Source organism: Sinocyclocheilus rhinocerous, unplaced genomic scaffold, assembly GCF_001515625.1.
Source record: "Sinocyclocheilus rhinocerous isolate Xijiao unplaced genomic scaffold, SAMN03320098_v1.1 scaffold26, whole genome shotgun sequence".
NCBI lineage: Eukaryota > Metazoa > Chordata > Actinopteri > Cypriniformes > Cyprinidae > Sinocyclocheilus > Sinocyclocheilus rhinocerous.
In genome coordinates, this window is record NW_015648545.1 from 402,011 (window position 1) to 415,535 (window position 13,525).

Here is a 13,525-nt window from a genome sequence, read left to right on the forward strand (position 1 = left end):
CAAGTAGTCTGTGAGTTATGAAGGAAAATGCATTACAATCGCCCCTGGTCTCCCCTACTTTATCACTGCAACAAAAAATATATTGCCATTTGACAACAGTTACAATGCAACAGGTTACAAGGCCACATTTATATTTCTCTTAACGTAAGGTATACTAGAGAGCCCATGGAGGTGAACTTCCTTGGCTTTATGTTGCCACAGATTTGTAAAGCGGCTGGCACTCAGTCGATCTACATCAACCACTGCTTGCGAAGCACAACTGTACAAAAACTCTCTTATACTGGCCTAGAGGCGAGAGAAATCATGTGAGTGACGGGGACATAAACGTGAATTGTCCCTGCAATCTTACTGGCACCCAGACTACAATGAGAGAAGATGCTGGAGCAACATCCTTGCCTCTGGCACCGCGCAAATAAAGCGCACCTGTACAGAATTGGAAACTCCTCTTTCAGCAAAGAGGAGCGCAGACATATTTCATCCATTCTTCAGCAATTGGACAATTAATGGCGATATCCAGATAAATGTTAATAAACACTCAAATCTTTAAGCATGCTTCCAAACATGTTTGATCCATTCTACAACAGTTGCGCAATATAAATACTGTTTTATAAAAATAGGCAAATATTGATCTAAAAAAATAAACACCCATATTTGATCCATTCTTAAACAACTGTACAATATAAATGTTGATTAATAAAAATAGGCACAGTTGATCTATAAAAATAGACACCCAAGTCTTAAAGCATGTTTTACACTGTGTCTTTGTTTCTGCATCTGTGTTGCTTGGCAGCCACTTTGTTGCAACCACAGCTGTTTCTGAGGAACTACATTGTTTGGCGGAAGAATAATATTTTTATTAATATCATTAGATTTTATTTGCTTTGTTTTATTTTATGTTTTATAAAAGCAATAAGTCCCATGAAGCCATGGTTTACAGTGAATTTATAAAAGCTAAGGGGGTTTTAACAACATCCCTTAGCTGTTAAACCATGGCTTCTTGGGGCTTATTGCTTTATTACATTATCACACAATCATATTTTTAATGCATAGGGTAGAGTTGTGCCTAAAGTTGTAAACTCTCAGTGATCTAAAGCAATAACAGTAAAGTCTAGATAACAGACCTTTCCACAGATAAAAAAAAAACAAAAACATTTTTTTTCTTTTTTGTAAGGCCATGTATTGTCTAATCAGGCTTGTTCGTGATTCGTAGTTCTCAAGCTTAGCATGCTCTCCATAACATCAGAAGTGCCCTTGAACCTTGCCTTGTTTCACTTCTATTGGCTTAGCTTGGTGAAAAACATACTGCTGTCGTCTTGAGACAAAACAAGAACTACAACTAAAGATTTGGTTCCTCGTTATAGTGAAAACAACACAATAATAGGATAAACTATTTCCAAATATTTTGATGAAGTAAGATGTTAACGTGCACTACTGTTCAAAAGTTTGAAGTTAGTATGATTTTTTAAATGTTTTTGAATAAAGTCTCTTATGCTCAACGAGGCTGCAAAATACAGTAAAACAGTAATATTTTGAAATATTATTGCAAAATAAAATAACAGCAATATTGTCAAATATTATGAACATATTTAGAATAACTGTTTTCTATTTTAATGTATTTTAAAATGTAATTTATTCCTGTTATGGCAAAGCTGAATTTTCAACAGCCATTACTCCAGTCTTCGGTGTCACACGATCCTTCAGAAATCATTTCTTCTTATTATCAATGTAGAAAATAGTTGTACTGTTTAATATTTTTGTGGACAGTTGAGGACAGTGTACTTTAATTAAATGCTACATAGTCTAGGGATTGCTCATTTTTTGTTCCTTAAATGTTTTGTGCGCACTCATTTTTATACACTGTTGCTGAGGTCAAAGTTAGCTTGTCCTGCAGTAACCTCTGTGCTCTGTGAAAATGATTAAAACTATCCTTGGGGCTTTCGCTACTCAAAAAGAACATCATAAACAAGGGTCATTCACAGAGCCGGCAGCAGTAAATCACTGTGGTTTCCTGTAGTACTGCACAGTTACAGTTTTTTACGATTGCTTACACACTAAAATTAAACTTTTCCAACAATTAGCAAAACCTTACACTCAAGGAGCAAAACACAAAGCTAGATTTGCACAACTGTAAGCACACTGTCAGCTTCACACTATTTGCAAAACATTACACACAGTGATTTGCAAAACACTAAACACACTTGTATACATCAGACACAGAAGTATATCATGATGTAACTTCCTTGCAATTCCAAAGCACTGACTGTCAAATGACCACACCTATGAGCCAATCTGTTAAACACAGCCATCAGGTGCACAAACACATGATTGCTAAATTGTAGACACACCAATCAGGTTTAAGCACTATAAAAATGCAGCAGGTAGGCTCACCTGCCTTCAACCAAAATGGAAGGAGTCAGAAGAAGAGTGAGGGTGAGAGGAGGAGTACACAGAGGAGGAGAAAGAGGCAGAGGCCGAGGAAGACCTGAAGCAGGAGGAGAACGTGCACAAAGAAGAAGAGGACCAAACTTATCAAATGACATTCGTGCAACACTAGTGGACCATGTTGTGAACCACGGATTGACGCTGAGGGAGGCTGGACTGAGAGTTCAGCCAAATCTTAGCAGATATACAGTGGCATCTGTCATAAGGACTTTTCGACAGGAAAACAGGTAAAAGAAGATCTGTCTACAGTTACAGTAATCAGCCGCTTATTGTATGCACCATATCAGCACTTGTGATACCCCTTCCTGTGACATTGTACAGTAAGTTACATGTATTATTCTCTACATAGGATTGAGGGTCGGGAACGACAAGGAGGAAGGGGGCCCATATTCACGCAAGAACAAGAGAGAGAGATAATAAACATGGTTTTGGCCAATAATGCTATCAGACTCAGAGAACTACAAGCAAACATTATCGGTGACCATGCCATTTTCAATAATGTCCATCAGGTCTCTCAGTCAACACTGGCACGCATCCTGAAAAGACATCAGGTTCAAATGAAACAACTTTATCGAGTGCCTTTTGAGCGGAATTCAGAGAGGGTCAAACGGCTGCGGCATGAGTATGTGGAGGTTTGTATTGTTCACTTTAGCACTGTGATGTTGCATACTCCACACATTACTTTTTTACATTGACTGTAATATACTAGACCTATCCTGAACTACACAATGTTGTCTTTCACTGTATTTCAGAGAGTTTTGCAGATGGATGCTGAGGAAATCCTGCATGAATTCATATATATTGATGAGGCAGGGTTCAACCTCACAAAAGCAAGAAGGAGAGGCAGAAATATCATTGGCCACAGGGCTATAATCAATGTCCCAGGGCAACGTGGGGGTAACATCACCCTTTGCGCTGCCATTTCACAGCATGGGGTTCTCCTCCGTCATGCCAAAATGGGCCCTTACAACACACCTCACATTCTCGCATTTTTGGACCTGTTTTGACAAACCGGGCCCTGTTTTCAAAATTGTGCTTATGCAATCGTAAAAAACTGTAAAATGTACACCTTGCTAACACAAAGGAAACAGAGAAAGGTCAAACATCTCTGCTCACTGACCCAAGTGAAACTCAATGCTCCAGTGGCACAGTGTTGTTATTTAGCAGATGTGGAGGAACAGCTGCCCTACTTGCATTGAACAAAGGTTACGAGCCTATGATGTAACCGGTCAGAGTTAATTCTCACATTAACAATGTACATTAATTTAAAAGAAGCACAGTATACAAAAAAACTATTAAAACTTAAATCATTGGGGGAAAAAAAATCTAATAAGAAATGTAATAGTCAGAAATAACACTGCAAAACATTTGGCCTTCATCTGTCAATATGATAAAAGCACATATTTCAAAATTTGAAATATTTTCTCCTTTTCTCCTGTATTTCTTCATTGGGCACCATGATGGTGTTTACTGCGGATCACAAACCCTGGTGAGTTTGTCCGACAGTCACCCCTGTTTTTTTTACCCTGAGAGAAAGATGAGACCTCAGGGACATCAAGATGGGGTGGGGGTTATTTGTCTCCGGGTAAACATGTATGTTATGCCATGCACATATCTGCTATGAAGACACCTTCATGTCAGATAACAGTCCATATGTAGATTTACAAGAAATCATTTCTCTCCATTTTCCCCCAGTTCCTCTTTTTAGATGTTGGAGGAAGTTTAACACAAACTTTGATGTCTTTTGTTCAAGTGGCATGACTTTCCTCCTTTAGGGCAACAAACTAGTTTAGCTTAGTAAGGGTGATTTGACTTTGTTTTATTAAGACTACAATTCATATTATTCAAAAACACAGAAACAGAATGTTTTATTGAACATGGAGATATTTCAAAGTTTCTAATAAGTAGCTTTACAAGTTTAATTTGTATTAGATGATGAGATTAATGTTCTTTTAAATTTTTTATGATTTTGTAAGGGTAACAATTGAACAGGCCTTATTTTTATACAGTATGTGAAATATAAAATATAAATGTCAGCAAACATTGCGGGGTCAAAATGATCCGTATAGTGTCTTTTTTAATCTCCAAATTAGGATGAAATGGATTAGTATTTTGGTTTTATCTTAAACAGCTATTGCCTTCAAATATTAGCAAAGCCTTGTATTTGATTCACCATTAGTTTGTACATGCCATGGATAAACCCAATGCTTGCAATTCAAAGAAAGAATAAATAAACACAAAGCACAAGTTCTATTTACTAATTAATTTTAATACTAACAAAGATTTTGACCCAAGCAGATACATTTGAAATTAAAACTAATCTATTGCACAAATTAACTATAGTACATGAGCTGTTGGGATTAATATTAAAATGTTGCAGCATTCAATATTAAAGGTGAAGACAGCAAGCACAGATGCACCAGTCTCACACACACAAAAGTTTAATTTTATAACACACCAGGAGGTGGACAAAAACTGTAATCAAAATAAACCATGAGCCTCTGACCTGAACATCTGCAAATGTGCTTATAGTAGGATCACAGTTTGACAGCTCGTTTCTACACAACAACGGCTGACAAATCTGTGACAGGCCATACTTGCATACAATAGTGCCCTCTCATGGACATACAATGAACACTTCAGTATGTATCAACAGAAACGTTGTCGACCTTCCAAAACTTCATACAGCTACACACAAACACACCATGCTATTATTTTACCGTGGACGTCAGTAAAATGGCAGATAAATTCATATTCTTTGCTTACATCTCATATTTCTAGGGGAAAATGAGCATCATGTCCTCACTTGAGTGCAATTGCCTTTTAAGCAATTTTACACCTATGACCATAACTACATCACATAGCACTTAAATTTGAATTAGGATTTTTAAAAAGTAATCATGACTTAAAACCAAGAAACACCTTCCCTTCTGCTTTACAAGCTTTTCCAGCAAACCAACAATTTTAGACTGGTATCTCTATATTATTTGAACGTTGAATTTTAGGGTTGGTTTAAAGCCCAATACATCTGAAATGTAGTTGGTATTCAGATACATTGTTTGAACTGTCTATATATATATATATATATATGTGTGTGTGTGTGTGTGTGCGCATGTAAATACTACAGCACATAATTTAGATCTTGCCTTGGATCTGACTGAATCTCACATTAAACTGGGAAAATGTGCTATTAGTTCTTCATAGTAATTGTAAAACTCAAGGTAACATTAAACATTCTTCATTAGAAACAATTAAAGAGGAGACCAACTTATTCACAAAGACTTTATTTCAAACTGCGCACAAATGACATTTTACTGCCAACTGTAGAGCTGATGTTGATGCTCTCCACAAGTATTGGTTTGGCCACTGCAGGTCTTCACATGTGCACTGCTGGGAGAAACAGACAAAAGGTTATAAATTACATCAAGCACATCCACAATACTGACTGGTAAAGCCTCAAGTCACTGTTGTATTTTATTATGCCTAATATTGCCTTCATTTACATTGGATGTGGGGAACACAATTAGAGTAATCTAGCACACAACAGTCATTTAAAATAATGTGAACACTGGGAGAGATAAGTTTAAATATTTAGACACCTTTCAGTCAGATTTGCTGAGTATTAAAACTAGACATTCACTTATTATACACAAGACTTTTTTTTTTCATTCACTTAAAACCTGTTGTAGAATTTTTAAGCATCATGACACGAGAATCTGAGGTGATCAATATATTCACAGCAGTGAATGATGTTTACTGACCTAGCGAAGCCTCCTGGCCTCTCTTTCAGACTCCAGAAGTGTCAGGACATCTCCTTCTCTTACTGGGCCCTTCACATTCCTGATTATGGATCTGTTGCTGTCATCCATGAACTCAACGCGCACCTATGGAAGTACAATATGTTAAGACTTAAGAAAAATTCAACTAATACTTTAAAATGAATTAAACTGCATACAAAATTTGACAGCAACAAACCACATTTTTTATGTTCAACTATAATATGCATTATCTAGAAATGTTCATCAATATTACAATAGAGGGTAAAGAACGTAAAAAACGTCAATTTTCGCATAACGTGTCATACCCAGCATAAACATTTGAAAAATTTACTAAATGTATGGGTTCTATCATGTGCAGTAGGTGTGGTTACAAGCTAGGACATTGGTTTCCTGCAAAATACATTGTCACTCTTATAAAGTTACTTTTTAGACAACACAATGTCATTCAATTCCAGGACATAACAAAAATGCTATTTTTCTTAATAAAATAATCCGCAAAAAAGCCCCTGATCATGTTGCATATGACACGGAGCATGAGGAGTTCAGACTGAACTCACCTGGGTACACTGTCCCTGGGAGCCAGTTCTTCCCAGCACTTTTGTAACCTGTAACAAAAACACACGATTAACACCAATATAACGTGATGTGAGGTGAAAACAACATTATACGCAGCTGTTCGCCATCAACCCTACTGGATAGCAATATGCTAATGCTAAAACCTAACGGCAAACATCGCTATATTTTTTTTAGTGTGCTGTGAGAGGATTATAATATTGTTATATAAGACGAATAAGTAAATTATATACATTTCATCTTAAACGTAGTATATTGCATAATTCAAACGGAAATATTCAATAAAATCTTTTTTTCGTACTCTGGCGAGCTTGATGGGCTGCACGCGGCTGGCATCCATGACTTCAGCTTCGTTCGGAAAGGAAGTCACGTGGTCCCGACGGGTTTTATATACCCACAATAAAATGCATATTTTCAATTGATGAGGTTTTATTTTAAGTTATATGTTGGTATCGTTTTAAAAAATGCAAATGGACTAAAAAATGACTTTGTATCAATAAAAAATAGGTTTACAGTTACAACAATCCTGTTTCCGGTTCCGAGATCATGAGGGCAAACTTTTATACTGCAGATCCAAGACCCGCTGTATGTACAAATCACATATCTGAATACATCTGAAGATAATGTGGTCTTTCATTATGTCAGTCCGATTCTTTTTTTTAAACACAAGTTTAAAAAAAACTGATAAAGAATTTTCCATTTGGTCAGAAGTGAGAAAGCAATTCAACAGTTCTCTGCGTATTTCAAGTTTTTCTGCAAGCTATTTACATAACTATGACCATAGATATATGTTCCGTTTATGTTATTTTAGGTTTTAAACATAAGTTTAAAAATACATACAATAAAAAAGATATTATATAATAATAATGCAGGTCTATGAAACTCTGTGAAGTAATAGGATATGTAACATTTGTGTTATAGGCCTAAGTGGCATTATGATAAAAAAACGAACAAGTAAAATATTACGTGTTTCTATTTTTACCCTAAAAATCCATTTCCTTTTTGAATACATTCTTTGAATCTTTTATAACATGCAAAGTAAACAGAAAAGACGTTACTATAAAGTCAAAACGTCTGTAGTAGGCTATAGCTTTAAATGTAAAAAAAAAAAAAAAAAAAAATTGAAAATGAAAAGACCCTGCCAAGCCCTTGTATTACATTTACTTGAGTTGCACAAAAGGATTGTTGTTTTATCAGAACATACTGAAATTGATAAAGAAGTTTCCATCAGCAGTGTTGGGGGTAACGCATTACAAGTAACGCGAGTTACGTAATCAGATTACTTTTTTTCAAGTAACTAGTAAAGTAACGCATTACTTTTTAATTTACAAGAGAATATCTGAGTTACTTTTTCAAATAAGTAACGCAAGTTACTTTTTAAAATTTTTTTATTTATTGATTGACAGCTCTCCTGTCCTCATGTTGAGAGAAATCAGAAGATGTTAATGTAGTTCTAAACTAAATATGAATATGCATTAATTCATCTCTCACAAAAAAAAAACACAGATTCAGTATTCCTCAAAATGAATAAAAATAATGCAACTCAGAATATGACGCAAACCTGCAATAATTAAATGTTAAACAACACAAACAGATTTAAAAAGTAACGCTAAAGTAACGTAACGTATTACTTTCCATAAAAAGTAACTAAGTAACGTAATTAGTTACTTTTTTATGGAGTAAAGCAATATTGTAACGCATTACTTTTAAAAGTAACTTTCCCCAACACTGTCCATCAGTTTAGTCAGATGTGAGAAAGCAATTCAACAGTTCTCTATATTTCAAGTGTTTCTGCAAGCTATTTACATACATACATTTACATATGTTCCGTTTATGTTATTTTAGGTCACATTGATGGTAAAATGTGCATATAAGAGCACATGCTGAGAGGATATGAAAGTAGAGGGAAGAATACAGAACAAGATAAGGAAATTATGGGATTAAAGGATTTTCATATTGGATTTGCACTGAATTGTTTAAATATCAGACTGAGCACAATATTGGACTCATATGTTGCTTAAAAGCAAGATAGCCTGAAATTTGCTGGGAGCATTTAATAAACTTACAGTATCCCTGCAACTGCTATTTATCCTTTGCCATTCCTCCTTCAAGGGCTCAATCCTTAAATCACAACACTAATCCTCATGACTGTATTTTTAACTCTGCCGAGGACAGAAAGAACAGCTATGGGATTACGGCATCAGTGAGGTCGGGCAAATCCCAACTCTTGATCTTCACTTGAGCCGAAACAAATACAGTTGCTTTTTCTTTCTGTCTTTTAGCTATATTGCAAACTCTAAAAAGCTAGAAGCAGTGGAATATTTGTTCTGCATCTCCTTGAAGCTGCAAACCAATACGCATTTTAAAGGGAAGTGGGATGTGCATGCTTGGAATGTAAAATCTGCCTTTTTCTGATTGTAATTCTAACAAGAAACTAGTCTCCTTTTAGTTCTTTGCCCATTCCTCAAGTAACCATAATAATGGATAATCCAAGAAGACATCTGAAAAAGCTGAAAAAGAGACGTTCAAGTCTTTTTGCAAGTGTCAAACTTAATGCCAGCTTTTCACAGAGTATAGAGGAAGAAGAGAGCGCCTTTTTCACAAGACTGCTCTGTGAAACCTTGGACGTCGATGGACAACCTTGATACTCCATCACCTCAGGCAAGTGACAAAATAGATCAAGAAAAGAGGAAAGGCAGTGAGACTGAAGCAGCAAAGATGCCACACCGTCATTCAGCTGTGATCAATGTTAACGTAGGTGGAAAAGTCTTTACAATTCCCAAGCACCTGGCTATCAGATACCCTAAAACCAGAATAGGCAGCTTAGCCCTGTGCGGAGATCCTGTCAAGCAGTTAACGCTCTGCGATGACTATTGTGTGCTCACTAATGAGTTTTTTTTTGACCGGGATCCTACTTTCTTCCACTACATCTTCCACTTCTATTGTAGCAATGTATTATGGGTAATGGAAAGTCTTTGCCCTGTCAATTTTGAGGAGGAGATGAAGTTTTGGGGCCTACACTTGAGGGACACTCCTCGCTGTTGTCGCATTCTCTACGAGGAGAAACTAGACGAGATAAGAGACCAGCTGAAAGTAAACAGGGAGCTTATGGCGGAAATTGAGCCCCAGCATAATGAGAAGGGTTTCAAAACAATGTTTTTTGGTGGCATTCGTAAGATGCTATGGGACCTGATGGAGAACCCATACTCCTCGATGACTGCTAAGGCCTTTGCTGTGTTCTCCAGCCTCTTTGTGCTCATCTCCATTGTAGCGATGACTCTAAATACTGTGAGTGAACTGAAAGATTATAAAATCTATGGAAGAACCTACATGGAGTGTGTGGAGATCACTTCAATTCTCTTCTTCACCTTTGAGTACTTCCTTCGCTTGCTGACAACTTGCAACGTCAAGCATTTTCTGAAGAGTGCACTTAATTTTGTAGACTTAGTGGCTGTCATGCCTTACTTTATTCAGCTGATATTTGAGGCTTTTGCTGACCAGGAAGATCTCAGCGTCCAAGATGATCTGAAAACGATGGCGAGAGTTAGCAAAGTTAGCAAAGTGCTAAAAGTTGTCAAACTCATGCGAATCTTTCGCATTCTGAAACTGGCGAGGCACTCGACGGGTATGCGGGCCTTTGGCTTCACTCTTCGCCAGTGTTTTGAGCAGGTCTGCTGCCTGTTTCTGTTCATTATCATGGGGATCTTCACCTTCTCCGCCCTAATGCACTCAGTGGAGCAAGATGTTGCAGGAACACCATTTAGCAGTATACCAGATGCCTGGTGGTGGGCAGCGGTGAGTATGTCTTAAATTGTCTCAAAACATTCATCACAATTAGCAGAATTGCAGTATAATTCATGTATTCATATACATGGCCAAAACTACTCGGACATCCAAACGCTATACCTAAGCATGTAGTTTTAAAACCATGGTTATTATTAGGACTTTGCTGCTATATCAGCCTCCGCTAATCTGGGAAGGCTTTCAACTCAGCGTCAGAACATGGCTGTGGGGATTTGCTTCCGTTCATAGACAAGAGCATCAGTGAGGTCAGACACAGATGTGGGGCGATGGAGTGGGCTCACAGGGGACCAATGGTGATCAGGTTTGGGTTTTATACAGGTCAGTCTTCCACACAAGTGTTGTTATTGTTGACTAAAACTATATTTACTGTAATACAACTATTAAAAATAGTAATTGAAATGAAAGTGAAATAAACTGTAATATAAATATTTGATGAAAAACTACATATTAGGGGAAGGACGGGGAAGTCGTGGCCTAATGGTTAGAGAGTCGGACTCGTAACCCAAAGGTTGCGGGTTCGAGTCTAGATGAAAATGTTGCCGTGTCACCATACTGAAATAAGTTTAAGTACTAAAATGAAAAAAAAAAGTTAATTTAAAAGAGTAGAAATATAAAAAAAGTTATTAAAGCACATAACAAAATGACTAAGACTGAAAATATAAAAATAAAAGCTATTTTAAAATATCATTAAATACTATAATAGTATTTAAATAATACTAAAATAACATTGCACTAGACTCAATGAACAGTTTAACTGGTTTTAGAAGCTTTTTGTTGTGCTGTTTCTCTAAGGATACTGTGCAAATGTATTCATAATGTACACCTATTAGTATAGGATGTGGTTTAAATAGCCAAATCTGTTCATTCTGTTGTGTACAAAGCTTACATACTTAAACCATTTTTATGCACAAAAAAAAAAGAAATAAAAAACGTGAATTTATTAATAGCATCACTTGCGTGTGAGTGCTTTTTTTTATTGTTATCGTTATCATCATTTGCTGTGGCTGTTGTATCCTTCTATCCTCTTTAAATTGTTAGTCCTTATCCTCTGGCAGCTGTGTTTAATCTTGTATAATACCTTGTAATGCCTCTCAAATGGAGGCATCCATGCAGATTGGAAAAGTTAGATTAGTTTGGAACTTTCTGGAGGTTTACTCAGTCTTACTAAGTTGACTTGCATGCATAATTTTGAGCTGATAAACTGATGGGGAAACATAATTCTCTTTTGCTTCTTTCCTGGTCTTTGTTTTGTATTTTGTCCAGTATTTAAATAGACGTTGTTTTAATATCGTCTTTCGTTTACGCTGTTACAGGTGAGCATCTCCACTGTGGGATATGGAGATGTGGTGCCCATTTCTTACTCCGGTCGAGTTGTGGCCTTCGGGTGCATATCTTTTGGTATTATTCTAAATGGAATGCCAATCTCCATCCTGTTTAACAAGTTTTCTGACTATTATGCCAAGCTGAAGGCCCAGGAGGACACTAACACAAAAGTACAGCAGGGCTTGAACCTCAAGAAAAGACTGCAAAGAAAACTGGAGAACTGCTTTGAGCCCCCAGCTGAAGAATCTGATGAGGACAATAGACATCATATCGGCCCGTGTCATCACTGAACGTCCTTGTCACCCAACCTGCCTTCACTGCCCTTGAACAGAGAGCTCAGGTTCCCAGCCTGCCTTGAATTAAATCGGGATTTAAAAGATGAGTGTACGCCAGGTTAAAGAAAATTAAGCCATTAGCTTTAAGATGGCTTACAAATGGCATGTCGCTGAGGATCTTTGGCGAACTACCTTGTGCTGATTTTCAGCAGCACCTGTTCATTTCAGGCAACAAATGGATTCAGATAAAAAGGTATTACATCACAGACTCCAGACTATTAATTGCAACATCAACACAAACTGTGTGAAAATGATTTCGTCCATCATTGCCTCCATGTAAGGCGGTGGAAGTGCACTGTACAGATAAATACATATAAGAATCCTGAGATTCTGAAGATGTTTCTTCCTCAATTAAAACAAAAAGGATTTCCGAGGATCAAGTGAGACTTACGTGGCCTTCAGACACCTTTGGTGTATTTGGAGTGTTGCTTTCACATAGTTTCTATTCTAGGTGAAGTGCATTTTGATGCTATGACTTTCAGGGACTGATAAAACTGGATTAATAATAATAATAACAATTTGAATGTTGTATTTTACATTTACATTTATTTTAGATTAGCCCAACACACTATTGGACGGTCTGAATTGTGATTTCCTCTATTATTTTATTATTTGTAATGATTTTTATTTATAAGACTGTATCTGCAGTAAGTCAGAGCATACGATAACAAAATTCTTGTTCATTTCTGTTCCCCTTTCATTTTTCCCCCCAGTATAATCCTATATCTTTCTTATCCTCCTGAGACCCTGTGACCTCATATGAGGACATTATATTTTGGTGTATTTCTCTGAGACTATACATGCCACAGTTTTAAGTCTGGATGTCCTGTACAGAGCACATTCAGGGCTTTTCACAGCTAAATGTTTGGATGTTTCACTATGACCACCCCCTCTCCTTGGTCTTCAAATATGTCTGAGATTTTCTGTATTTAGCCCATGCACAATATGAATCTCAGAGGAGCTGCTTTCCTTTGGCTTAGTATAAATGGCTTTGTTTGTATTGTTTTCAGAGTTTTCCCATGGACATCTTCATTTATTTGTCTTCTCTAAAAACAATCTATGTGCTAAGTGAGCACGTAAGCTACCGTCAGTGAGAAGTCAAGCGATCTGACTTAATGTCTAATAGGATTCAAGGATCAAAAGGACCCGTGATGCCAATGTTTTGAGTGAAATGTTCAACTTCAATTAAGGGAATGTAAAGAGAAGAGCCCTTGACAGTTGCATGTTAGTGACCTTTGTTGTACAGGAAAGGTCATCCTCTGCCACTGA

General features: G+C 36.8%; 2 protein-coding genes and 1 pseudogene across 3 annotated transcripts; 2 read left to right on the forward strand and 1 right to left on the reverse strand.

Moving 5' to 3' along the window:
* The first annotated feature begins 2,403 nt into the window (after nucleotides 1-2,403).
* On the forward strand, nucleotides 2,404-3,449 carry LOC107709879 (uncharacterized). Its single transcript, XM_016514538.1, has 3 exons — nucleotides 2,404-2,669; nucleotides 2,792-3,074; nucleotides 3,195-3,449. The coding sequence occupies exons 1-3, from the start codon at nucleotides 2,404-2,406 to the stop codon at nucleotides 3,447-3,449; spliced, it is 804 nt and encodes a 267-aa protein (XP_016370024.1).
* A 2,261-nt stretch (nucleotides 3,450-5,710) lies between these two features.
* LOC107709881 (40S ribosomal protein S28) lies at nucleotides 5,711-7,188 on the reverse strand. 2 transcript variants are annotated; one of them, XM_016514542.1, is made up of 4 exons: nucleotides 7,096-7,188; nucleotides 6,779-6,826; nucleotides 6,204-6,326; nucleotides 5,711-5,829 (listed from the first exon to the last, which is right to left on the reverse strand). In XM_016514542.1, exons 1-3 carry the CDS (start codon nucleotides 7,132-7,134, stop codon nucleotides 6,204-6,206), a joined length of 210 nt encoding a protein of 69 aa, XP_016370028.1. In that variant the 5' UTR covers nucleotides 7,135-7,188; the 3' UTR covers nucleotides 5,711-5,829. The 2 variants fall into 2 exon arrangements, with proteins under 2 accessions (XP_016370028.1, XP_016370029.1); XM_016514543.1 differs by having other exon boundaries at nucleotides 5,711-5,832.
* A 1,807-nt stretch (nucleotides 7,189-8,995) lies between these two features.
* Nucleotides 8,996-12,947, forward strand: LOC107709906 (potassium voltage-gated channel subfamily V member 2-like; annotated as a pseudogene).
* The last annotated feature ends 578 nt before the right edge of the window (nucleotides 12,948-13,525 follow it).

Bases quoted from the DNA above. Each gene is read 5' to 3' on its own strand.
- LOC107709879 (XM_016514538.1), top strand. From the start codon at position 2,404: ATGGAAGGAGTCAGAAGAAGAGTGAGGGTGAGAGGAGGAGTACACAGA. The intron at 2,670-2,791 runs GTAAAAGAAGAT...TTCTCTACATAG, and splicing joins ACTTTTCGACAGGAAAACAG to GATTGAGGGTCGGGAACGAC. The intron at 3,075-3,194 runs GTTTGTATTGTT...ACTGTATTTCAG, and splicing joins TGCGGCATGAGTATGTGGAG to AGAGTTTTGCAGATGGATGC.
- LOC107709881 (XM_016514542.1), bottom strand. From the start codon at position 7,134: ATGGATGCCAGCCGCGTGCAGCCCATCAAGCTCGCCAGA. The intron at 6,827-7,095 runs GTACGAAAAAAA...TTTTTGTTACAG, and splicing joins AGCCCATCAAGCTCGCCAGA to GTTACAAAAGTGCTGGGAAG. The intron at 6,327-6,778 runs GTGAGTTCAGTC...GTACTTCCATAG, and splicing joins CCCAGGGACAGTGTACCCAG to GTGCGCGTTGAGTTCATGGA.